At 43.5% G+C, this 26,934-nt stretch overlaps 1 protein-coding gene across 23 annotated transcripts in view; it reads right to left on the reverse strand.

The window, feature by feature from the left end:
- Positions 1-706: 706 nt before the first annotated feature.
- The window catches only part of Ltbp1 (latent transforming growth factor beta binding protein 1), a 395,618-nt gene continuing 369,390 nt past the window's right edge, over positions 707-26,934 (reverse strand). For 22 of the 23 annotated variants that reach the window (XM_087554460.1, XM_087554459.1, XM_087554462.1 and 19 more), the window contains 3 exons: positions 7,635-7,757; positions 2,455-2,604; positions 707-1,672 (listed from right to left, as the gene is read on the reverse strand). In XM_087554460.1, the coding sequence (XP_087410586.1) occupies positions 1,491-1,672; positions 2,455-2,604; positions 7,635-7,757 (455 nt within the window). In that variant the 3' untranslated portion in view covers positions 707-1,490. 23 annotated transcript variants of the gene reach the window in all.

The raw sequence follows: 26,934 nt of genomic DNA on the forward strand, positions 1-26,934 counted from the left end.
AAGATCTCTATCTTTAAGGTATAATCACTTTGCCTGCTACAGACATTAGAAGACAAGGGCCTCCCAAGAAAGTGTTAGTGTTCACTGGGGGAATTGTCCATGGGGTCTGCTGAGGCACAGTTTGTTAATACCGTGAAGCAGCTATCGTTGCTAGGGGTAGTTCATAAGAGAGCAGGGCTGGGATTTTGAAAGGTCTTGTTTGTTTGTTATTCCTGTTATACAAGTCTGTATTGGTTATCTGGAAAGGCCTTGAGAAAGTATCATAGACGGGTGGGAGGGTTGACAACAGAAGTTTATTTCCTCAGAATTCTGGAAGAGGGGTCAAGATCTGTGGCAGAGTTGACTTCCCTCTGAGGCCTCACTCTTTTGTGAGATGGTCACCTTCCAGCCCTCTTCAAATGACTTTTCCTCTGTATGTGTCCTTACTTCCTTGTCACCTAGGGACACCCATACTCTTGGATTACTGGTCTCCTGTAACTTTCATTTCCTCCCAATGAGGAAATCCTGTCTCCAAGGAGAGTCCATGTATCCTAAAGCACGGGTTTTCGACACTTCGATGTGAAACTTAAGAGAGAAATGGCCAACCTGTAACAGTAACTAACCAGCCTTAACTTACAGGAGCCTAACTTGATGGAGGACTGCTGGTTAAGAAATAAGAGCTGGGGGAGCTCTTACGGCGAAATGTACAACTTCTTCCACACTCAGGTTTTTTTTTTTTCTACAAAAATGGCGATTTTATTTTCTTATAACATACAATGGTAAATATTTTGAGGGGGGGATTTCAGGTTTTTAAATTTTTCTGGGTTGACTTTACACAACACAGTGCTAATAAATGCTAAGAAACTCCTCCATTTCCACCCAAGTAAGGGATCCAATTGACAGGCAATCCGATAATACATTGAAAATAAAGGTGTTTTCCCACCCACTCTAAATGTAGATAAAAGTTTAACAGTCACTGCCTGCTCCACAGGACAGACAATTTGTTTTTCAAAGTCTCCGGACCAAGGGACAGCACAACCCTGTGTCATACTTATAATACAGTTTAACAATACGTTATCAAAGATGTTTGCACTTGAGATTATCGCTGAAGAAAAAATGGTGGCTGGGGATCTGCACAGCACAGAGAAGACTCATATAAAACATCGTCACCACTATTTAAAAGCCAAATTTAAGCAATAGTAAAAAAAAAAATCAAAACAAGATAATAATACAACCTCTGTTTAAAATGACAGCCGCATCCTGCCTCTTTTCCATTGAATTTTACATATGAACAGACTATATATACTGGGTTTTTGAGGAAATGTCCATTTGGTCTGTCGCACCTCTCAGGCTGCTACTCCATCCGCTCACTTTCTTTGGGGGTTCACGCAACTCCACGTTGTTTCCTTCTTTGCCATGGTCTGGATTAGGTGCAGTGTCTCAAGTATACCTCTCTCCCTTTTCCTTTACACAGTGCAGAGTATATGGGCATAGGTTACGTAGCTTCTCCTTCACTCCAGGTCACTGTCTTTGTCTAAATTCAAAGCGGTGTTCAGTGGTGTACAGTAGTTGGGCTTGTCAGATGGTACGTAGCCTGGTAGACACACGCATTTGTAGGAGCCTTCTGTGTTAATGCACTTGGCGTTCTTGCAGAGAGACATCCGATTATTCAGCTCGCTGCATTCATTTACATCTGCAATAAACCAAACCACAGGTCAGCAGTCTTCAATGGTACGCCACTCACCAGTGACACGCAGGTGCCATCCTGGGTACTGTCCCTAGTTCTTGGCCACGGAAACCAGAGAGTTTCCTCATTTTTACCTCTCTCAGTATGTAAGATAAGCCTTTCTATATATTAAAATGGGTGATGAGGGAGAGTCTGGAATTGCCCTGTTACTTAATATAATGTCAACCTTTTGTTGGCTTGATATTTAATATACCCAAGGCACAGATTTTCAAAGATTTTTTATCCTAACTAACTGCTCGGGAAGCTGCCTATTTTCTAGTTGCCTTCAGTCTCTTATATTTGTCTCACACATTCAGGGAAATCATTATTAAATTATCAAAATTTAAATTCAAAAGTCAAAGTAATTACTTGAGACATTTTGGTTTTTTTGTGTGGGGGGGCTGAAGGTAGAGTTTCGTTTGTGGTACAGTTCTTGACTAGCAGGCTCAAAGCCCTGGGATTCAGTCTCTGACTGTGAGGAAAACACAACACTAAGGCTTCTTATATAGGGTGATAACTATGCATATTAGCTGTCGTAGAAATACAAGCTACACCATTGACTTCCTTAACTGTTTTTGTGCACAGTCCTGTGACACAAAGCATCATTACACGTAATGAATATTTCCAGAACATTTTTCATCTTCCCAAACCACAACCCCACCCACCTATCTGACACATACTCAGCTGACCAGAGCCGGTCACAGGGGATGCCAGGAAAAGAGTCTTTCAACAGACACTCTCATTCTTACCAACACAGGTCATCTTGGCCATATCCAGATGATATCCATCAAAGCAATCGCAAGTATAACCTTCCTGAACCCTTACACAGCGGCCATTTTCACAGCCGTTGAGGATGCCACATTCCTCAGCCTGTAGCTCCTCAAAGCTGTTTAGAAAGCCTACAAGGCAAAGGCAGAAGCTGGTTACAAGTGTTTGTCTTTCCACCCTATTGAAAACAGAACGATTATTATTACTTAAGATCTGGTGTATTTTCTATATCTGCTTTATATTCTTTAATGTTAGCTTTAGAATTTGCAATCAAGTATACCTGTACCCAGTGTTAAGCATAAAATGATGCAATTTTTATATGAACCAGCCCACTCTCTGAATTCCAATGCTATATACTAAAACCACATAACTTAAGAAAGCAAGCATGGGTTTGAGTTTTTTTCTTTCTAACTAGGAAATATGGGACTTTTTGAACATTTTACATGAATTTCCAGCAAGACAGATGTCCGAAAGTCTTCTGGGATGGGATCCTTGGACTTCCTGACCAGAGTTCCGTAGGCATTTTCTAAGAGGGCTCCTGGGATGCAGTGCAGTGGAGTTGTAGAAAAAAAAAAAGAGCTAGACCAACTGTGCCCTGTGGAGTCTGTGTTCTCTGGCTTCCTAGGGAGCCTTCCGAAAGAGCCCAAAGGATAAAATCCATGGAAGCCCATCTTGATAAATGGGAAGGTATGTCAGACTTGTGTTTAGAAGAAAGGACAAAACAAAGAAGCTCTTGTTTGGCTCTTTTCATAGTTTAGACACTAGCTCTGAAACCATTTGAGACATCTAGAGTTTTAACAATATAAAAACAATGTGGCCAGCCATGAAAGTGTTGATCTGTCTTCCTAGAGAGGGAAGTTGTAAATATGAATACATAATGCCCTAAGTACACTTTCACAGGTTATCTTCTCTCCCCAAAGGGCCTCTGAGGTAATTCTCCAACAGAACTGCAGGGGGCAGCAAAATATTGTTGCTATGCAGGCCTAGGAGGTCTTAATTTTGCACTAAACACCCACTTTAGAAAATAACACATCCATGAGAGCCCCTTCCCAAACTTTAAAGAGGGAAAGAAACAGGCCATTAAGAAATAGCAGACACATAAAGGTGGTTAGAGAAATAAAGATTGGAAGTGAAATCAAAGCATTTTCAAATCCAGTGTATTGCAAACTGCAAAACAATTTCACCTTCATAATTTGCAAGATTACATTGTATTACGGGAATTAAAATGTACCATTAACAACTGGAACTCAAGACCTCTTAAAAACACTTCCGGGTTCTTTTTCTCTGGGTGGAGCCTCTCAGAGGACAGTTATGCTAGACTCCTATTTGCGAGCATAACAGACTTCATTAATGTTGCTTGCCCACAGGATGGGTCTCAAATTGGGCTGGTTATTGGTTGACCTTCCCCTCAGTCTCTGCTCCACCTTTGTCCCTACATTTCTTTTAGACAGGACAAATTTTGGGTGGAAAGTTTTGTGGGTGGTTGGTATTCTTATCCTTCCACTGGGAGTCCTACAGGAGGTGACCTCTTCGGGTATCCCCACTGTTATGTATCTCACCTAAGGTCACCTGAATTGATTCCTAGGAGCATCCTCCAACCCAGGAATCTCTAGGAAGTGCCAGAGACACTTCTGGATTCTAAACCTAGTAGGCAGCCCCTGCTCGAAATCTGATGTAGGATCTGTTTATATAAATGAACACTACTACATCCTATGACTATAGTAACCCCCTGTGGCTATTTTTGTGATGCTATGGCAGAGCTGAATGGCTACGACAGAGACAATGTGGCCTGCAAAATACCATATCTAGCTGTAGTGGCTTGGCCTGATGCTGCCTGCATTCTAATGCTAATATTGAGCCCCCAAGACTGCTTACTCCAGAGACTAGAGAGTCTGCACTTGGACACAAAATGACCTTGCCCTCAAGTTATTTCCGATTGGTAAATAAAGATGCCAACAGCCAATAGTTGGGCAGAAGAGATATAGGTGGGGTTTGGGTTTCCTGGGTTTGGGATCAGAGGAGGACCATGGGGAAAAGAAGAAGATACAGGAGGAAGAAAGAGAAGCCATGTAGGTTAGGTGAGCCGTAATAGCATAGGGGTAGGTATCTTCCAGCTCTTGTGTTGTTTAAGGCTTTTTGTAAATATGAAAGCTGTGTGTGTCTTTTATACAGGAACTAAAGGGTCAAAGGTGGGGTAGAAACCCCAGGTTTGGATTAAATAATTTCTACAACATCTAGCCTTCCAGAAAAACACAGGGTGATCTCTGCACTCATGAATTCCAGTTTGGGAAATCCTGCTCAAACTGAAGGTAACGGAGACCACAAACCATGAAGACGATGAGAGCTCTCACTTAGACTTTTCTTCCATCACTGGTCATTCAGCATGTTCCCTTCTGTGGCAGGGCCAGAAGCCCTTGCTACCCGGAAGTAGGCAGGGCTGGGGAGAAGTTTCTACTACACAGGCTGATTAAAGGCCTTTGCGAAATCAAATCCAGAGATCAAAACCCACAAGACAACTCTCCATGTTACAAAGTAGGAGCTTAGTGTGATGCCAACATGTATGATGACGTTTGTGAGTTGAAAGGAGCTTCAGAGTCATGTTGGCACTGAAGAGAACTTCAGGAGAGTTCATCATGGAAAGTTGCGGAATGTGAACTGTTATCATGCATCAGAGGCTACACACGAGCTGTGTGGGGTCAGGGTTGCTTAGAGACTTACCTACTATTTCTGGATTTGTGAGCTTTCTTTGGATCTTGCCATTTCTCCCCTGTTCTTTTAAAGGAGAAGGCTTACTGATCTATAGCCTTCACTGTAGTGCAGTGTGACCATAGTCTTGGGGTTGTGGATGTATTCAGGCCTGTTCTGTGAAGTGACTCAGGGTCATGTCTTATTGGTAAAAAGCAAGACTACTAGGTGTTAGGAATGAGACACTAGTTATCTTGGGAAGGCTTGGGAAAGGACAGCAGGAACCTTCTAGAACTGTTTTATACTTGACTTTGGAGAGGGGATCATATAAGGATGTGATAATCAACCTGTCTGGAGTGGCAGAATTATGGCATTCTTAATTCTGCTAGATGATCAGATTACAGCAACCTTTGAAGGAGTCAAGGGCATGTCATCTCAGAGTGCTCCAACTTGACTCTGTCAAGCCAAAGTCACTTAAGGAACAGTTTACCTCTGATCATGCTACCCAACTTCCCTTGTCCTAGTCCTACCAAATGGTAAAAGTTCTCCAGCGATGGAAAACCTTCACACACTCAAGCTGTTCAATAGCCTTGGACAAGAAGGCCTGTAGTTGGGGTGGCAGCAAATGCAAGTCCTTGGAAGTAACTTACCTTCCAGTAACTTCTTACCACTTCCCCCTCCCCACCTATAAGTCTTTCAGGAGGTCAATAGAACTTACTATCTATCTTATCATAGTATTAGATATTCCTGTGTCCTTACTTATTCACAAATTCATTGTTCATTGTCTAAAAGCCTCAAAGCAGCAAGTACTGGCCATGTCTTTAAACTTCCTTCTTGTGTTGTGAACTCTTCACGTATATGCAAATGTAATTAGACTTTGTGCTTTTTCTTTCATTCATTGTTCTGTTGGAGTCTTAGATCCAACCAAAGAGCTCAAAGAAGAACAGAAGATGAAAAGAATATCTGCCATTCCTAAATGTAAGGAAAGAAGGAAAAGCCCCTTTTACTCAGTGGAAATAATCCCCAATACAACTATTTGGTTTCAGACCCCAGGACAGGGGACTGAGGTACATATTTTACACATTAAAACAGACCTGGTTTCCAGGTTCTCCCAGCATCCCTCAGTCCCTGGCATACCCTGCCACTAACCTTGAACTTTCCAGCCTAGGGTCTGGGCTGCACTTTTCCAGAGACTCTTTCCTATATAAACCAGACATTTCGGGCACTTATTCTCTTGTGTTCTCTCCCTCTCCCTTCTCTCTCCCTCTCCCTCTCCCTCTCCCTCTCCCTCTCCCTCTCTCTTTCCTCGCCTCCCTGTCTCTCTTTCTCTTCTCCCTCCACCCTCATGGTAACTCCCTGGCCTCAATCCTTGGGGCCAGTGAATGTTCCCAAAAGCAGCTTCCCAATAAACCTGCCTTTAATATAATATAATCTGGCTTGGATTGGTTCATTTCACTGGTGGCAGAGAAATAACCCATCAGATGGTGTTGAAACCAAACAATTATAAATTGCTGTGTGCTACTCCAAGGCTACTGCCAAATGGTGGCCTCTGGAAACAGATGGCAGGGCCTGGAAGAAGAAAAGACTCACCAGTATTTTGTAACTATGATGCAGTTCTAAAATCTTAGCCTCATGGCCCATGATCTCATGAGGATCCAGTGTGTGAGGATGTGGTACAGCTGCTTGAGTGGGGTGCATCACTCATGACATGAGAACGGTCCCTGAATTAGCCTTTCTCTCACTATTACTCTGCAGCCTACATCCCAGCCAGCCAGCTGCCATTTTTCATTCTGAACCGCTGTGTTTTCAAACCTTACTCTTCCCTATTTAAAAGCACAGATGTGTCTCCGGTGGAAACAGAGTTTCTGTGTGTGGTTACCTCACACAGGACCCTCTGTCCGTAGGCTGTGGGGAATTTCCTTTCTAGAGGGGACATTATTTTTACTCTTGCCTCCCCCATGAAAGCTCTGCTCACAAATCCAGAAAAAGCTGACACCCATCACTTCTTACTTAATAAATCCCCTCACAAGTGGATCCTAAAAATCCATTTCTGACCAAGAAGGTTTTTTCTTTTTGACCACCCACTCTAAAATCCTTGTAAAGATCAACTTGGTGTGCAGAACATTTGTCATCTTGTGGGGAATTGGAACTGGACCATGACTTAATATGAAAGGGTATGATTGAGCTGTAACAATTGCAACAATAAGATAATTTTCATTACTTTAAGGAAAATAAATGTAATAGTCAGCTATGCAATATTAATCTTGGAATCCGGGAATTCTTAGTCAGAACAGCAAGCTACATAACCCAAAGAGATTATAAAACCAGCCTGCTGGGTCCCACCCAGATATTCTGATGGGTAGGTTCAGACCAAGACCCACAGATCTGCATTTGGAACAATTTCTCACGGATCATATTTTGAAAACACTGAGTAATCTTGATCCATAGCTTAATGTGATTGAATGAGTGTACTTACGATCCTGAATGAAGTAAGGGTCTGTTTCTGGGCCATACTGTTCACTGAAGTCCACCAACGCATCCCGTCCATATGGTCGCCTCCGTCCTGTCACAGGGATGTTGCACAGCTGGGCATAGTCATCTGAGAGGGAAAGGACACTGTTGGGTTACATTAGACACACGCACATCTCAGAGCAGTGATCTGGGCATCACACACCATACAGAAGCATCTCGAATGTGCCTGGGTATTTCTCTATGGGAGACGGGCACATGCACACACTAAATGCTAGGATAGAGCATAAATAAGGTTCTCAAATAATGACCTCAAGGAGCTGATGATTTACAAAACCGTTTGCAAATACTAGAACACACACACACACACACACACACACACACACACACACACACACACACACACACAGACACAGAGCTATCTTAGAATACATCGGGCCTCCTGAAAGAGTAGCTATATCCAAGCCTAATAGGTATTATCACAAAAATATAAAACATAAGTAGTCTGTGTAGTAAGTAAAAAAACGCATGTCTATAGGAACAGGAAAAATGGATCACTGGTGTTCATAACATGAGATGGCAGCATCGCGAATTCTCAGCTTTAATCCAGCAGCTGCTCCTCTAACTGTCTAACACTGTGGAATTCTCCAGGCCCCATCACAGGATCACATCATGATGGATGTCACAGCAAGGATGAGTACGGTGGTAGCATAGCAATAAGGAACTAATGACCGCATACTGCTTGCTCTGTCGAACGCTGTTGTAAGCACTTAATCAACACCCGATTCACAAAAGCATTTGCCGTTCTTAGAGAGGTTGCTACCACCCCCATTTTACCCAATGCAGACACAAAGGCAGAAAGGTCACATCTCAGCTACTACCCAGCAGCACCAAATCTAAGTCCATGAGCAGGCTACACGGCTTTCTTCAAGTGCTGTCCCCTCAGTTCTTCTGGAACACTGGGCTTTATTTGCTCTTCACCTCCAGCTGCCACTTCCTGCAGCCACATCCCCATTCCAAGATGACCAGCCCAGAATGGTTGGATTCCTAACCTCAACTCCCTAATAAAGCCATGGGATCTTGGTTCTTCACTCTGCCACCCCTAACTCCTGAGGGTGGGTGGGTAGTGAGGTCTGCTCTGTTGTTATGCACGGTAATGCTAAGTTCCATACCAGAAGGTCTAGTCTTATGCCTGAATTCTCACGTTTGCAAGCTTTTGTTGAGCAAACCTTGTTCCTTAATTTAGAACTATGGGTTAAATTAAAAAAAAATGCCTTGACCATTACTAGGGGTAACCCCTAATCTACTTTTCTATCTGTTGGCCTGGCTACCTTCCCAGTGATGTCCCTCAAATACTTGCTGTTTCTCCTGGTCGTGTGCTCATCTCCTCTCCTGGCACCTTCTCCTCTGTCTACTCATGGTCTCTCTTCTCCTCTCCACCCTCAACCAGGTAATTCAAATGCTACCCACCTCTAATCCCTCCAGTAATTGGTTGTAGCGGTGATTTAAATGCATGCCATGATTTTAGGCTCTTTTCTACACTTGATGGCCATTGTTTGGAAAGTCGAGAGAGAAATGCATTGGCTGAATGCATGATTACAGAGAATGTATTCTCCATGTATAGTGACTAGCACTTGGTGAAGTCTGAGTTTCCGAGAGGTCAACTGCTCTGCCAAGATGACTTAGAGGCTGCCAGGTATTGGGCTACCTGAGTGGCAATCTTACCACCCAAGGCAACACTTACCCAAGGGTTTCCAGTTTGTTTCCTCCTATATACAGTTAAAGAATAACACTGTCTAGCAAGAAGGCTCAGCCATTAAAGGCACTTTCCATTAAGCCTGATAACCTATGTTAAATACTGGGATCCAAATGGCAGAAGGAGAGAACTGACTCCTGCAAGCTGTCCTCAGACTCCTATGGGACTGTGAAAGGCACCCTCGTTCCTGGTTGAGCTAAGGCTTGAAACCCCAGTGACCCTGAAGGGACGGTAAGTGCTTCGCCTCGTTCTGTGGCACTAGGCCCCTGTCACTAGCCGCAGCTCCCCATAGACTTGTGGCCTTCAGTCATGCAAGGGCAATGCCTCAAGCCCCTCCACAGTTAGAGAAAGTGACCAAGGCTCAAGACAGATCTCCATTTTAATGAGATACCTAAAGGCCTGGAGGACTTAGCCAATAAACTCCCCTTCCCAGACACTCCTCCCTGCAAACAGTATATTTCACCTTAGACCCACCATGAGAAATGGGGTATGGTTTTGCTCATTTACCTTATGCCATGACAACAAATGCCTTAAAGCCATGGACAGCCTCTTTTCATCAGGATCTGCTGTGGGGAGCCATAGAGAAGGCCTTCGCCAACAGAGCCACCATCTAGTCTTCGTAGAAGGCCTCTCTGTACTCCTAGCCATGACCACCACCAAGCCCAAGCCTGCTGCTAAGCCAAGTCCAAGCTCAAGCCAACTGCCATCAAGGCAAGAACTCTCTCCCCACGAAACAGACCGGGCTTCCCTTCTTCCTCTCACCCCCACCCCCTTGGCCCCAGACTAGGTCCAGCCTGCAGGGGTGGGGGATGGAGGGAGCACTCCATTCTCAGCTCTTCCATGGCTCACAATGGCACCTGGGTATCCAAGAGTCTGAGAACCATAGAGCCCCGGCCTAGCTGCAGGGACTCTTGAACCAGCTCTGGCTGTCCTGCACCTCAGAATGCGCTCCCCCGACCCCTGGAACAGTGAGTGTCCCAGGGCTTCCCTACAGCCCAACACCCGCCTGGCGACAGAGTCCAGTAAGCTTCGTCAAATGTCCCACGTCCTGCCTTACCAAGTGGTCATGTCCTGTAGTGGAGCAAACGCAGGACCCATACAACCCTACAGACTCCTATAAATGTGCACTGTAGTTCACACACACTCACTCTTTCTCTAAATAAATAACTCTAAGGAAATAGCTAGTGTGACCTGTAAAGGCTCGCTTTCATCCCTGGATGCAGGGCGAAGAGTCAAAGCCCACACACTCTGAGAATACCACCAGAGAAAACAGTCAGGCCTCAGAACACACTGAGCCATAGGATGGGGTAGGAATCCCTTTGCCCCCAACCCCTCTCCTCATGTACAAACACACTAGAAACAACATCCAGACCCCCCAGACGGTCCCAACACTTTACACGAAACCATTCTGTGCAAAGAAGTATTAATTTCATTAAGGAAATAACAGAGCCTGGAACAAGACTCGAGTCAAAAGCAAAAACAAAAAAAAAAAAAAAAAAAAAAGAAAAACAAGCCAAAAGCCCAGCTTCAAATACAGCACAGAACACAGTCAGTTCTGCATTATTAACATTTGAAAAGCATGAAGCGCTTCCCTTTGAGACCAGAATTGTTCAAATGGTTACAAGTTTTAAGAACTGAGGTCATTTCTCTTAATATATATATATATATATATATATATAATATATATATATATATGTATGTATGCTGTACATCTCAAAGGGAGGATGTCTTTCAATATTTTATAGCCAAGCTACAGTGTGATTAATATTAATAGCGGATATTAAAAATGGATCAATTCATATACTCGGTTTGGAAGGCACAATCCAAAGATGGCTGAGTATTCTCCCCTGGGATATCTGTCAGCTGTCAGGGAGCCCTACTGAGACTTGAGGTTGAAGGATGCCAGTGACACAGAAAGAACCTGGGTAGTGTTGTTTGGCTTCAAGCCTGGGCTCTCCTCCACAAAGCGGCGAGGTGACTGACTGCTGCAAGCATTCACCTTCTCTCCAGGTCACAAGAGAGTCCTCAGGTAGGAGTGAAAGGAGGGCTGGTGAGTGTCCCAAAACAGCTGCCTGGGAGCTGCCCTCGGGCTACAGCTACGCAGATGTACATGAATTACGTTATGGGAAAAAAGTATCTTGGATTAATTTTAAAGACCTAATCAAAGGTACAGACAAATGAAACTAAATTATGGTCGGACACTGCTAAGTGGTTCCTAAAGAAGCTTCTAGACTTGACCCAGGCTGGAGAGAAGGCAGCAGAGAGAGATGGGGATGGGTAGCTTTAAGACCTGCCTCACCTTTCTCTTACCTTCTCCTGCCATGAATTGCCACTCAGGATTCTAGAATTTACTGTCCTTGTAGCTCCCTGTCTCTAATGTATTACATGCTAAGCTTTATGACAGTGCTGGTGAGATGTCAAAACAGCATTTCTGTGTCCCATGCTCCGTCTTGTGGCTGAAGATATGCGCCTCTGTTGAACACAAGGACCGTTATCTTTCTGGGAGCAAGAACAAGTTTGTCCTAGTCCGTGTATGCTGTGCCTCCTAGCTTCCCATCTTGCACATCTCTGATTCTTGGCCAGGGTCAGGGGAGACGTGAGCGTGAGGGAATGGGAAGAATGCTGGAGTCTTGGTTGTGTTCTTTACTTTCCTGTTTAGCAATGCTGGGCAAGTCTCAGTTTCTACATCTGTCATGAATGTCTCTCCTGCATGTATGTCTGCTTGCCGTGTGTGTGCCGAGTCCCCGTGGACGTCAGGAGAGGTAATCAGATCCCCTGGAACTGGAGCAACAGGTGGCTATGAGCCACTGCATGGGTGCTGGGAATCAAACCTGGGTCCTCTGGAAGAGTAGCCAGTACTTTTAACCTCTGCGCCATCTTTCCAGCCCCTCCACAGGGGTGACTCCTACCTCATCTTCATAGGTTAGCAGCCTATGAAAAGTGAGGTAATGTTATAGATTTGCTCATAAACTTTAAAGCTCGAAGATTATGCAAGTTATTCTTCTTTTCTTTCTCTTAAGAGAAACCCAGAAATCTTCATGGAAGATCTCGATATTTGAAGTATTGAAAGTGACATATAGATCTAAATGTCTGAACTGAAGGCGACCCATGGGCAAAAGGGGCTGCAGTCAATTACGGAAAACGGAAGAACAAATGCCAGGCATTTGTTGACCCCCTTTTAAGATTATATGGGCATTTTTATATACATGGAAGGAACCGGATAGCAAAACATAGTTCATGAACATTCTCCAACAAGGCAATTACCTTGGCAAATGTGTTTGTGTGTGATAAATTACAAATAATAGTTACTTTATTTTTAACTCACAGGTTTCACCACACAGCCCTGGCTGCCTTGCGATTCACAGCGTAGACCAGGCTGACCTCAGACTCACAGAGATCCACTTGCCTCTCTGCCTCCCCACGCTGGAATCCAAGGTGTGCATCACGACACCGCACATCCATAGCACGGTCACCGATAGCAGGTTAACAAAGCTCAGACTCTAGAGAAAGGATGCTATCCAACAAAACGTGACATCTTCCCATGGTGTGCAAGGGCTAGCTCAGAACATTACAAGGAGGCGTAGGTAGGGTGTCTTCCTCAGAATGTGAAGAGGATAAATCTCTAGCATGTTCTGGCCTCTGAGTACCCCAAACCCCGAGAGAAACCCACTCTAGCTTAGAGATGCTTGGTTGTGGTTGGCCCTAGGTCTGGCTTAATGTCAGAGTCTAGCTTAGGGGACATCAGTGAATCAGGGCTGGCTGCAGTATAGAGGCCAAGAATAGCAGATCCCTGAATATTTCCACAGCTTCCCAGGAGAAGCCCCGGGAACCTTGGCTGCCTCTTCCTCCGCTCACCATGAGCTCAAGCACAGCATACTTTGTCCTTAAACTCTCTTTGCTTTCCAAAGCTTCCTCTTCTCGTGTGCACATCAACGACAATTAATCATCTAGCTGTCGGGTGCTCGGTGCGGAGTGATGACGGCTAAGCAGATCCCAAGAGCCCTCCTTTCTGAGACCCCCAGTGAATGTTTCCACCTGGGGATCTGGCCAAACACAAATGTGAAGTGAACAGTTAATGGAAACAGTAACACCTTGATTGCTGTCCCCTAACCATGGCACTCCCCACCTCCCCAGCACAAATGCACAGCTCTAGATCAAAGCTGTGACGGGGACACATGGGGTGGCATGGGCCACCACCACTAAGTGCTCTAAACAGATCCAGGCCATTGATCACACTAATTTTCCTGCCATGGCAGATTCACACGACAGATGGTCCTGCTTTGATTTCTACTTTAAATGAAAAAAAAAATTCTTAAAAATTGCCCCCCTGGAGCCAGTGGTCTGGGACCCCTGCTGTCAGAAGCAATGAGAAGCACATTACTACATCCTGTCAGGAAATCTCTGGTTTTGATGACAGACACATCTGTGGGGCTGGCCTGGGCAGTCACACGTCACTGTGCCACTCTGGCATAGGAGAGAGCAGGAGGTGAAGTTTTTGTTGTCTGAGGCAGATTAAATTCAGCTCTTAGAAGTGAAGCACGGGCTTGGGCTTGGGCTTGGGTTTTCACACACCAGAGCAATGAAATGGAAACTGTGTCTCTGGGGGAGGAGCAAGGTCTGGGTCTTCTTTAGTACGCAAAGGGGTCGCATTTCATTCAGATTTCTCTCCCGGGGTGTTTTTTCCTACAGGTTTAAACAGGCACCATTAATTGATGATGGGGGAGGGGAGAGGGACTTGAGCATGTGCCACAGTGACTGCTCAGCCTGCAGTTGAATGGAAACTTGGCCTTCACTGAAATGGGCGAAACCTATTTCCTTCTTTAGACCGTGGTGGTGAAAGAAGGGGACAGAAAGGCCTTAGTGGGACTACTTAAGTAGTACTTAAGTAAGACTTAGAAGAAGTGCACGGCATTGCATGCCTGTCTTCTTCAGAGAATAGTCTTTTGCCCAGAGTAGAGCAGACAGTTAGCCTTCTTCCAGGAAGTTAAAAAGTATGGAACAGGAAATTAGACACACACACACACACACACACACACACACACACACACACACACAGGCATCACACACAGATATAACACACACATACAGAAACAACAACAACAATTACACACATGACATACACAGACACACATATACACCACATAATCAGACTTATCCACACACAAAAATACACCACACAACAGCCACACACATAACACATCCACAACATACCACAAATAGGCACAACACACACACCACATATACAACATGTACACAATCAGGCACAAAACACACACACACACACACACACACACACACACACACACCCTGAATAGAAGGCCTAGAGTTGGGGCTGGAGAAATGTCTCAGCAGTTTCTTAAAGAGCACTGACTGCTCTTCCAGTGGTCCTGAATTCAATTCCCAGCAACCACATGGTGGCTCACAACCATCTGTAATGGGATCTGATGCCCTCTTCTGGTGTGTCTGAAGACAGCTACAGTGTACTCACATACATAAAATAAATAAATCTTTAAAAAGAAGAGGAGGAGGAGGAGGAGGAAGAGGATAAGGAGGAGGAGGAGGAGGACCTGCAGTCAACAGACTCAATACACTTGGGCTCTTGTACCTACTTCTTTTCTTTTTAGCTCCTGATCTGGACCTGTTCCTCGAATTTAATTAAGTCCTTCCATCTCTGGACCAAGATTTGTGCCACTCTTTGCTGAGCTGTATCAAAGGGGACTCATTTGTTGTTTCTTTAACTTATACAATCACAGCCCGAGGAGAGCATGAACTTGGTGAAAATTGGATAAACAGGGTGGTGTTTAGGAGAGAGGAGGGAAGGAGAAATGAGAAACTTTGCATCTCTCTCCATACATGAGCAGCAAGTGAAGAGAAAAGGTCTCTCGGAGGGACAGGACAGGAATACCATTGATAGAAAACAGCTTATTACTTGGGTGTGAGGACACATGTCTGTAATACCAACGTTCTAGAAGAAGAGGCAAGAGGATCAGTAGCTCCAGGGCACCCTGGGTTCAACACCAACCATGAAACCAAACCAACCAAACAACCAGACCACCAGACAACCAGACAGACAAGAAGGCATTCGGTTAGCACTGAAGTATACACACCCCTGTCTACTGCAGAGAACATGTGGAAAAAGGAAAGTCAGCAAGTATACGCCCTGGAGTTATGATGACCCACACACAGCACACTTTTGCATATAGTTCCCTCTATCTGGTTTTCTCAGAGCCACCCAAGGGAAAACTGATGAGCTCTGTTCTATTTCTCATCTGAGTGCTACAGTTTACAGCGCACCATGTCTAACGCCAGCAGAGGGTTGTGTGTGGAAGTGCTCTGTCTGCCAAGCCTGGTCTGTTTACAGCCGTTCCTCTGGCACCCGGGAAAAATTGTTCAGTGCAGTCCCCAGACCCTGAGGGTCAGGTTCATACTTTGCTCAGACGTACGCATCTGTGGTTCAAATTCCAGGGAGAGTCATAACCATGAACGTCAGTGAGCTCAGCTCTGTCAGGGTCAGCTCTATCATTAGCAGGATTTATGTTTATTGAATTTGCTCGATTTATTAGGTGAAAGAGATCAAATTGCTTAATGTTCAATTAAATTGTACTTGTCGAGGACAGGGAAGTCATGAAGTCTAAAGTCTTGGCAGGATTTATATTTCATGGGACTCCTGTAAACCATAACACTTTGAGGAAACTCACAGCCATACACCAATCAACCCTGCCCACCCCCAGCTTCCCCTGAAGGTCAGCTTTCCAATGTAGTCATTTCCAGTGTTTCCCATCAGATGACTGCTAGCTAGCCGACTAGCTGACAGAAGAGAATGTTGGCTACAAATGGAATAGTACAACTAAATAAATAATTTAAAATGGAGGTCCTCTGTGTTCTAAAACCTAGATCCAAACATTTATATTCTTGTAATAGCACTACTAAGTTCGGCCATACATGGAAATCTGAGAATAGTGACTGCTAGCATGAATTCCCTATTAAGAACTCAATGGAAGGTGTCCCCCACTTCTTAGTAGTCAAGGCTTTGGAAGATACCACTAAGGTTTACTTACAGGCAATCTCAAAAGAACAAACACACACACACACACACACACACACACAAACAAAAACAAAAAGAAAAAAAAAGACAAGGAGCAGGGTTACTCGTGATGCCAGACAAGAGGCAAGGCTTAACAATGCAAAGTGGGCATGAGGGAGGGATTTCAATGTATTCCTCTTGTAAAGCGACCTATTTTTTCTCGCACTGTGAGCATAGGTCAGTCATGTCATTATCCATTCCTGCTATTGGAAGTGGCAATTTAAAAGCCACCAAAGGTTGAGGCTGAAATATATTGAATGGTATTTCAAAGCCCAAGTCAGGTTCAATTCTTAAAACTCTAACTACTTAGTATGATCATTTATATTATAAGTACACATAATTTCCTTTAACAATATGGTTATATTTTAAAGTGTTTCGACTCATTATTATTTTTAAAGTTTACAATACGGAAAACTGCTTTGATATTTGTTTAAAATTCTCTTAAGAGTCAGAACTCAAGATCCTAAACAAACAAACCAAACAGTAAGCTAATCCTCAGAACCCACTGTTATTTTTTTTGAAGAACAACATCTGAGTAACCCATGTATTACTGTTTAACAGTAAATGGTTATATGGTTATTCATGAACATGTATTCCATTCAATTATAGAAACTAAGACACATCATTGGTGACAGCAAAACCTGGATTTATTTTATGATCTTTGGTTCCATTTTATAATTTGTGTAGGCTGCTACTTTACCTCATTTTGAAATGACTCTTCTCTCTGTTCCCCCAGGGCTGTTCACTATCAGTTACAATTCTAATGGGGTTCTCTCTTCTTTGGCCATCCTTGCTAGGGAGACATGTTACCAAGTGAGTGGCGTCTTGTAGAGATGAAAAATAGGCAACCAACAGCACTGTTTAGACGACTTTGCTGGTCCCTGAGACTCAAGGCTCAGGAACAAACATTCAAAAGGCATAGATGAATCAGTAAGCTGTACTTTCTTACTCTTATTCTTCTTTTGATTTATTTATTTATTTATTTTATGTATGTGAGTACACTGCAGGCGTCTTCAGACACACCAGAAGAGGGCATCAGATCCCATCACAGATGGTCGTGAGCCACCATGTGGTTGCTGGGAATTGAACTCAGGACCTCAGGAAGAGCAGTCAGTGCTCTTAACCACTGAGCCATCTCTCCAGCCCCTGCACTTTCTTCTTAAAGGTTGTTTCTTTCTTAAAGGACTGGCTGTTAATGGTGAGCAAACAATTACTTCCTAGGCTCCACCTCTGGAAGTTAATCCAAACATTAGATTTATGTTTTAAGAAATTGTGGTTCTGGGAATCACATCAGTACCTCATCCATGCTAGGTTCCAATCCTACCACTGGGTCCCACCTCTGCCCTACCCACAGCTCAGACCGCTCTCTAAGCTCTTGTTAGCAGCCATTCCCCAGTCATAAGGGGTACGATCTGTTGTTGTTAGGGAGAATGGATCAACCTTCCCATACCAGTCATCTACCAAGGCTTGCTGGAGCTGGCCAGAGGTTAACTTTTAAAAGACAGTAGCTGGCAGCTCTATCCACAGTAGACTTGGGAAGGATTTTTAAAGAAACGGTAAGAATATACGCAACCCTATCAGTTGAAAAACCCAAGCACACTATGGACTGTGGGCTTCTCTGAGCTGCGCTTACAGCCATTTTTAGAACAAACCACAACTGGCCCCACAATGGAGGACAACAACAAGAAGAAACCCAGCAACCTTGTATGTCAAACGTGTGGAAACCCAACTCCGAGTAAACCCTTCTGAACAAGTTGGCACTGACTGAAAACTTCTAGAAAAACTGGACCTATCATCTTGGATTTCAAAACAGGAAGCTGAGACTGCTGAAGTGGTTACTTTTGAGCTCAACCAGATTTCTTCTATCTCCCAACAATATCACTGGACTTTGAATTGGTTTATTTCGTTTTTTGCCTTCTTTTCTCTACTTTGACTTGCTAACTTAGACTCAGATATGATGTTAGTGCTGTTTCCTCCCTCAAATGCTTAGCATTACTGAGTGTAGCCAAACTTTTTGCTGGCACACAAACAGTGTAGCCCTGGGGGAAAGAAGCATGACTTAAACGTCCATCCCCCTCATCCAAGACATCCACAAGTGCTCATGTGACCTATGATCTTCTATTAATCAAACTCCTTCAGGGTGATCAGTGATTGTGGTTAGGGACATTGGGTCAGTGACTTTAACTAGTTCTTATCACTGTTTTCAGACTGCAGTCTAAGTCTTGCAACCTTGAGGGACCTCTCTAGGTGGCTTCTTGGACACCTGTTGGTCCTCTATGCTCCAGGTAACCAGGTTCAGAACACAGCTTACTGTCCACACTTCACAATGCTCTATCAGGGTCTGTTAGACAATCCTTACTCTTAGACAAATCATGTTTATTTCTCTACTTACATGTTTTAAAGAAATGGCTACAATGAGATCAAAACCTGAATGGGGTCTCCTTGTGTGTACTGATTTTCCACTAATGCAACCACCAGAGCACAAGGTTTTTGTTTGTTTGTTTTGTCTTTTAATGCTTGAGTGCTCCATGTACACCTGCATGCCAGAAGGGGGCATCAGATCCTTTTATAGATGGTCATGTGCAACAGGTGGTTGCTGAGAATTGAACTCAGGACCTCTGGAAGAACGCCCAGCACTCTTAACCACTGAGCCATCTCGCCAGCCCCATAGCACAATTTTAAAACTGTTTCCAGCATCTCACTCTTATCTACCGCCCTCCGCCCCCATTTTGTACCTGGCTCCACTGTCATTTGCTTTGTTCACCTAACCGGGCGGTTCTCACCCTCTGGGACACTACCCCTTGGCCAAACTTTTACCTCCAAAAATATTTACCTTATGGTTCATAACAGTGGCAAAGTTACAAAGTAGCAACGAAAATAATTTTATAGTTGTGGGGTCACCATAACATGAGGGATTGTATTAAAGGTTGCAGCATTAAGAAGGTTGAGAACCATTGATCTAGCCACTTTCCCAGGTCCACTATTCCTTTCCCATTTCAGAGACAGGAACCACACAAGCATTGTCCACTGGGAAGCTCCAGCATGGTAGGGAGGCTCAAGATAAGACCTGGTTCCTGAGGGGGACCACAAGCAGCTGGATAGGGGTGGTTCTGTCCTATTAATACCTAGAGCTCTCTGTCTCAGTAGAGGGCTAATTATAAAAATCCGTGCACATGACAGCCACAAGACCCTATTTACACGGAGGCTGGGGACACATGCGGCTGGGGAGAGCATGCTTGCCTCGTGTCTTGGCTCTTGATTCTCCAATAATTCCCCGGGACCAATCTTGAATTTCTCCACCCAGTAACCTCGGGTGACCTAAAGTGGTAATTCCACAGACTACAAATATAATAAGGCCAGTGTATTAATCCATTTTTTAGAGTGAAGTGCTCCTTCCTGCCCCTGGTTACTATGGGTGTCTGCTGTGTTTAAAAGGACTATGGAATAGGGTGTCTCACAGGCAAACTTTGGGATTTCAGTTTGAAATGTATTTGCTTTTAGGATTAGGATCTTAGGTTGAAAAAGAGTAAAAATAATTTGAATAAGTGAGTAAACAGTATCTAAATATACAAAGAAATTCAAATTACTTGTTTGTTCCTGCGATAGGGCCTCTAGACCAGGCTGCCTTGAACTTGCTACGTAGGATGAGGAGTACTTTGAACTCCTGATCCTCCTGTCTTTATACTCCTAGTGTTCAGGTCACAGGAGTGCATCTGTTGGGTTTATTTGGTGCTAGGGATTGAGTCCAGGGTCTTATGCTTGGTAGGCATGTACTCTATCAACTGCGCTACATCTTCCATCCCTGTATTTAAGCTTGACCTCTGATATTAATAAGGCTGCTTAAATATTAAAAATGTTAGGAGTTGTGGGCTACCTTTTCATGAGGTATTTATGAGAAAATCAAGTGGACAGAATTCGTAAGGGAAGACTGAAGAGTTTATGACATTGTTGGGACTTATATAGAGCAGGACATATAATTCCTTCCTCAAGACAGAAACAAGAAGAAAGAATACAAAAATGCATTTTCTAGGAAATTAGTTTAGGATGACACGCTGTACGTATTCAATCTAATCACTTACAGTCTCGGTTTTATATTTTGTAGATCAAATACGTTAAATGTTCACTCAAAAGCCATAATTAGCTGGTCCTCTCCAGGCATAAAGCCTCCCTCACAGTTCTCGAGTTACACTGGTAGAGAAGCCCGTGGAGCATGTGAGAAGCTTCTTGATCATCGTGTAGAGAGCTATTGGGGCCATACTAGTTCCTAAACACTCTGGCATCCTTAACGGTTCTTCGTAAACACCCTTGAATCTGGTACTGGTTTGGATGCTCACCTCCATTCAAAGAGGTGCCAGCACTGTATGACAAGGTACCCATACAGAACCATCATGAGCTCGACTTATTTTCTAGAATGGGATTTAATAAGAACCACTTACCATAGGGGTATTTACTATCCTAGAACCCAGGCAGTAGCACAGCTAACGCCCGAGCGCCCCCTTGAGGCAGATATTGATACTGCTATTCTACACTGGAAGAGACAGCATCCAACAGATGTATAGCCATAATTCACTATTGAATGTTTTTTCACAACCATCCCATTGTAAAAAGAAACCTATTTTGTTCTTTGGGAGGGATGATGTTTAGTTTTCTAAATAAATATAATAATCTTTCAGTGAGGAACAGTGAAAATTACAGGTCAGCAATTCCACACAGCATATAATTTCCATGGACACCAAAATTCAGCTCCACTGAAGTGAACCCCTGCCTTCGTGGAATACTTCCAGTGGAATACTTCCAACTCAGCTGAGAAGGCTTACACAAGCTTTCTAGTTTAGCCATCCCCCACTCTATTTGGCTCACAGTTACTTTCCTTGAACGTAGTGTACGGAATCTGTGACCAAAAGGATGTGTGCTTTCACACTAAGGCAGGATTCAATTATTATAAGTTCCCTGAGAGCCCTTAATTTTAGATACAGGAGATTTGAAAGCATGTGTCTAGAGCAATGAGTAGAACCGATCGCCAAACCAGAGTGGGATTCTGGGTCGCTTAAGTAAAGGCGGTGGCCCTCTCCTGTGCTTCCCAAGTGGGATGTTCCAAAGTTATTATTAACATTCTCTGGAAACGTATTTCTTGGAAAAGCCTTCACACCATGAATGCTGAAAGGCTTTTTACAACTATTGCCCAGTTACAATATTTTCTCAAGTGTCGCCGGCAAGTCAAATGTCTGTCTTCCTTCTCACCTCAAGGTTGTTAGACAACAGCTTACACTGAGGTCTTTGAGAACGTGGGAGAGCCACACGTAGATGTGGAACTCACTGGCTCAATCATCTCCAAGGCAGAGTCCAAATTCTTTTACTTGGATAAAATTATGCAAAAACGTTGTGCTATATTAGCAATTGGGATATTTACAACATTCTGGCATAGCAAAAATATCATGTGTGTATTTAGCAGACATATTTGGGAATGAAAACACCCTACTTCACAATTCTGTCTTACATTCCAAACACAAATTGTGAATGTGTCACAAACATTTTGGCCTACTCTAGAGGATATATTTAGTAAATAACAAAGCGAAGGAAGAAATGTATAATACATTTAAATTTAAAGTTTAGGTTTCAGTTGAAAGTGAAACAGGAAAATGATGTACAATTTAGATTTGTATCTCAGAAGACGTATCTCTCTTCTTGTCAACCACAAGAGGCACATTCGTGTTAAGGGGCAGGCACATGAAGAACTTATATAACTTAATAATTTGTAATGAAAATCCTCTCTTTCAGGTAGTGTCCACCTAAAAAGGAGGCATTAGGTAATACTGTCATGGATTCTCACGTATATTCACTTCATGGCTCTCTTCTTATTTAATAGCCATTCATTTAACACTCACATGGGGAAACAGAGATGACATAATTATACCTATTCCCTGCTTCCTGAGTTCAAGTCTCAGATAGACATTTCTATTTATATTAAATGAGATGATTATATACTGTATACATATAGTAAAAAGAAATTCAATTAATGAAAAGGATATAGATTTATAAGAAGCCATCGACATAGCTATGCATGTTCTTTCTTTGAATTTATTATGCGAAGGGCAGTTTACTCTAGTTGTTTTATGCCTTTTTCTAGAATATAGCACACAGATGGCAAGATGGCTCAGTGGGTAAAGATGTTTTCTGACGAGCCTGTTGACCCAGACCCACAGGCTCTCAACACACATGCCACTACGGAACGTGAAAACGTGAGTACACTCGTACACTTGCACACGCGCGCATGCGCACACACACACACACACGATAAGTAAATATAATAAAAGTTCAGGAAATGGCTTCAGCCGAGTTCCCTATCAGACTCTGTAGGTGTGTTGCAGTTGGGAAATGCCTGCAGAGTATTTTCCACTGGATAGATGTATCACAGCTCATCAATCAGCTCCATACACAGTCGACTCCATTTCTCCTTATTATGTTTTGTGTTCTATCACTCAAGCACAGGATGAGCTCCCCAAAAGAGACTTGGTGACTCCAGTATTGATATGCATTTGTCTCTTCAGATTGTTTAGTTGCGATATAGAAGGACAATAATTCTAATATGTTGATCATTATTAAAAGATGATTGAAATTTATTCCTTTTTTGCCACTGCCGTTTCCACTGAGACATTAGCAAAAGATCAAAGTGAACGCCACTCTGACCAATAATACCAGAGCTCTCAAGAATGTTTCCAAGGAGGATGCATGTTGTAGTCCAACAGACTACCAACAGGGGGCACTCTTCCAACACAGCAGTTATCCCAATTAGGTAAGCTCCTGAAATGCATACATTTTAGAAGGGAGGACTCTATCAAGGCTTTACTCAGTTACCTTACAGCATGGCTTTCTGAATGATTTACTCATCAGGATTAAAAATTTTTAAATAGTATAATTATAAACACTACAATTCCTGGGTACTATAAAATCTATTGTACAAATGTGTCTATCTTTCATTGCTTACAGAAAGATTACATATATATATATATGGTTACATATATATATATATATATATATATATATATATATATATATATATATGGTTACATTTTTTCCAAAAACATTAAGTTTATACTTTACTTGGGGAGAATTATTGGCTTTAACCCATTAGCCAACTGGATATATATGATCCATTGGGCCTGCCAGCATGTGAGGGAGGACCAGCTGACACTGCTTTGATCTAACGGCAGCATCTAACTTCTTGATTTGCAAGCCTAAGTGCTAACTCTAAAACGATGTCCCACTGCCTGCATTAGCATACCACATGAGAGCACAGAAAGGTTTCAGCTTTAATTCTCCACTTTGTCACTTTCATGTTTTAAAAAAAAATACTGTGCATTTCGAATGCACTTTGAGTTCTTGGGGAGTGAGGACTCGGGCCACACAGAACCAGTTCCAACAGAGTCTAGAGGCAGGATGCTTAGATCTGACTCTGCCCATGAGCAGGGCTTGACAATGCAAGCTACCCTCCTCAGCCTCAGCCACATCTCTTCCAGCAGGAGGCAGTGGCTGTGTACCTAAGATAACTGGAGAACCAGATGCCTTTCAACAATTCCTGGCACTGAGACCCATGAAAACCAAGCAGGAAATTTCTAATCAAAGATCCCACATTCTGATAACTATGAGTTCCTTCTAGCATGGCATGGACGCTTCCCAGGGTGCAAACCATGTCTGCCCCACTCTCTCATCTGAAATATGGATATGTGGCTTATTTGGTTTGAACTGGTTTTCTTAACAGCCTCGCCTTTCAGACTCTCACTTAACGTGAGGGCGAACAGATCAAATATTGAGGTTCTCCCAGAGGAACCTCAGCTACTGACATTTTAAGAGCGGGTAGAGAAGGTGTTTTGAAAGTGAGAGGAGGAGGAGGAGGTAGGGTGGGAACAGGCAGGGAGGCCTGTGGAGTTCTAGAAGCCAGAGGTTGTTAGCACAGGCCAACCACACCACTGACACAGCCCCTTCACCTTACCACCAATAATCATGGGCTTTCCTCTGGGCCTGACATTTGGCCCCTTTAACTAGCTGGGGACGGCCATCGAATCCAGAGTGGCCCCCGAAGGTGAACAAAATTACACAAGAACATAGTTCTTCTCATGTGAGGGTCTTCTACTATCTTCACTCTCCCGTCATTCCTCCCCCATGCAGTACCAACACAAAAGGCAGCATCTAACGTCTGAGAGCCACATGGAATGGCCACTCCTGCAGCCTCCACCTGCCAGTATTCCCAGACTTGCTGCTTGAGCAGGAATTAATGCCTTGACCTATTGGACCAGAAGTGTGAAGGCCTGTTCTGAGCCAGAGCTGTATTTTACACTGCGCTTCAGTGCTCAAAGCTGATGGCAGACACTGCGATGTATTCTTCAAATTCTCCCAGCACTGTTTCCATCAGTAACGGATCGTTCCCCAAAACAGTGCAGCCCTCCTTCAGAAACTGGAAGGTTCAGTGTTGGCAGGCTGGGGCTAATCCGGCGTTTGAATGAACAAAGGACAATGCTGCCCTTCGCAATCGTCTGGACATGCAGAAATCGTGTGTTTAAAGGGCTCAGACAGAATTCTGAACATGCAGTTTAAAAGCTCACACATTCTTTGGTTCCTCTGAAACGCTAGTGACTATCATTCATCATGGGAGCAGGTTTGGGCATCCTCAGATGCTGCTTAGTGTCTCAAGGACCTCATTCGCTGTTGGACCTACAGAGGAGGCATGTTTCCCAGGGCTCGTCAAAATGCAGAATCCTGTACTCTCATCCCTACAACCTCAGAACCCAGGCTGGAGTTCAGATGAGACTCCTGCCTCACTGGCTTGGTCTTTATGGAGCAGCAGTGTAGGAGAGAAACGTGTATAACAATTATTCCTACATTGGTCGATTCATGTTCAGGTGTTAGGTAACTACATCTTTTTTTTTTTTTGGTTCTTTTTTTTCGGAGCTGGGGACCGAACCCAGGGCCTTGCGCTTCCTAGGTAAGTGCTCTACCACTGAGCTAAATCCCCAGCCCCAGGTAACTACATCTTATAAGAGCCTTCGGTTTTAGTTACAGTAGAAAACACCTTTGACTTGAATCTAGTGTGTATGTCTGTGCGTGTGCATGTGTGATGTATGTGAAGGTGCCCGCAGAGGCAAGAGTATCAGATCTTCTGGACCTAGGGTTACAGATAGTCGTGAGCACCTGACATGGTGCTGAAAACCCAACTCAGAGTCCTCTGGAATATCAGCAAGTGCTCTCTCTCGGTCATTGATCTACCTCTCCAGTCCTGATTTGAATATCTCTTTTGAAAACCCAGTCAGTTACATATGATTACCCAAAGTGCTTGACTCGCCAGTCACAGGTAGTAAATATAGCATTACAGAATCAGGCTCGAGACAGAATAAAATGTGGCTCTCCACAAGCACTCCCCATAGAGCATCCATGCCTACAAGCACAGCGTAGTCCAAAGGGCGAGGGCTGCAAGCAAATTACGCATCTCACACCTACAAATGAGCAAGGAGACACAAACCCAAAAGCAGCAACAAGATAAACACAAGTCACCTGTCAGTGTAAGACCTTCAGATCCCCAGAAACAAGGGAAATGTATATATAATATATATTTACCCACATGATAGGAAGAACTCTTTAGGGACTTCATGTGTGGTTTAGGAGTAGAGTTTGTGTTTTATCCAAGGCTCCATTCTCAACGTGAAAGCATTCCCCAGAGTCAAAGAACAACTTCAAAGCTATAGCATGTCTGTGGTGGCATGGTGACTAGTACCCTGTGTATAAATTTTCCAACGTCACATTAGTGGAAGTAATGGTGTCAGATAAAAGTGAATGTGGTCCCCGGCCCAGTGTTATGACTTGTGGGAGTTTTGTCCCTGGGAAGTCCTATCAGTCCGTACACAGAGGTTCACTATAGCATTGTTTACAATGGAGAAGTCAGGGCTGGGCTGAGAAAGGCTATGAAGGAACAATTAGAATAGCAAGCAGGAAGCAGGGATAAATAAAGCAGGCTGCATAGTCAGAACAGGTTCTGCCCAACTCCCCTCCGTCCTAAAACACCACCAACCACTATCTTAAATATGCATTTAAGAGAGGTGGTGTTAAAATCTACAAAGTGTGGCTTGTGGCCTTTTAAAATGCCATTGCTGAGGAGGTGAACCTGGTTTCAGATGCATTCACATAGACAGCAAAAAACCAAATGTTGCTCAGACCGGTGGTATTGAGTTCGGTTTTAAATATTACTCTAAATATGCATCAGCGACTAACATAATCTTTAATAAATGGATGTATAATAAACAGCCGATGAGGCCCAAAGATCAAAGGTCAAGAGTGAGCCTCTTTAGGGAGTGGGATTTAAATATGACAAGGGCAGGTAAAGGAAGATATAACTTCACTGGTTGTCTTAATTTTTGGAATTATTAATTACTATTTTTAAGCGAAAAACACTGCAGAAGAACAAGGAGACAGGAGGAG

This window comes from Rattus norvegicus, chromosome 6, assembly GCF_021556685.1.
Source record: "Rattus norvegicus strain SHRSP/BbbUtx chromosome 6, alternate assembly SHRSP_T2T, whole genome shotgun sequence".
Taxonomy (NCBI): Eukaryota; Metazoa; Chordata; class Mammalia; order Rodentia; family Muridae; genus Rattus; species Rattus norvegicus.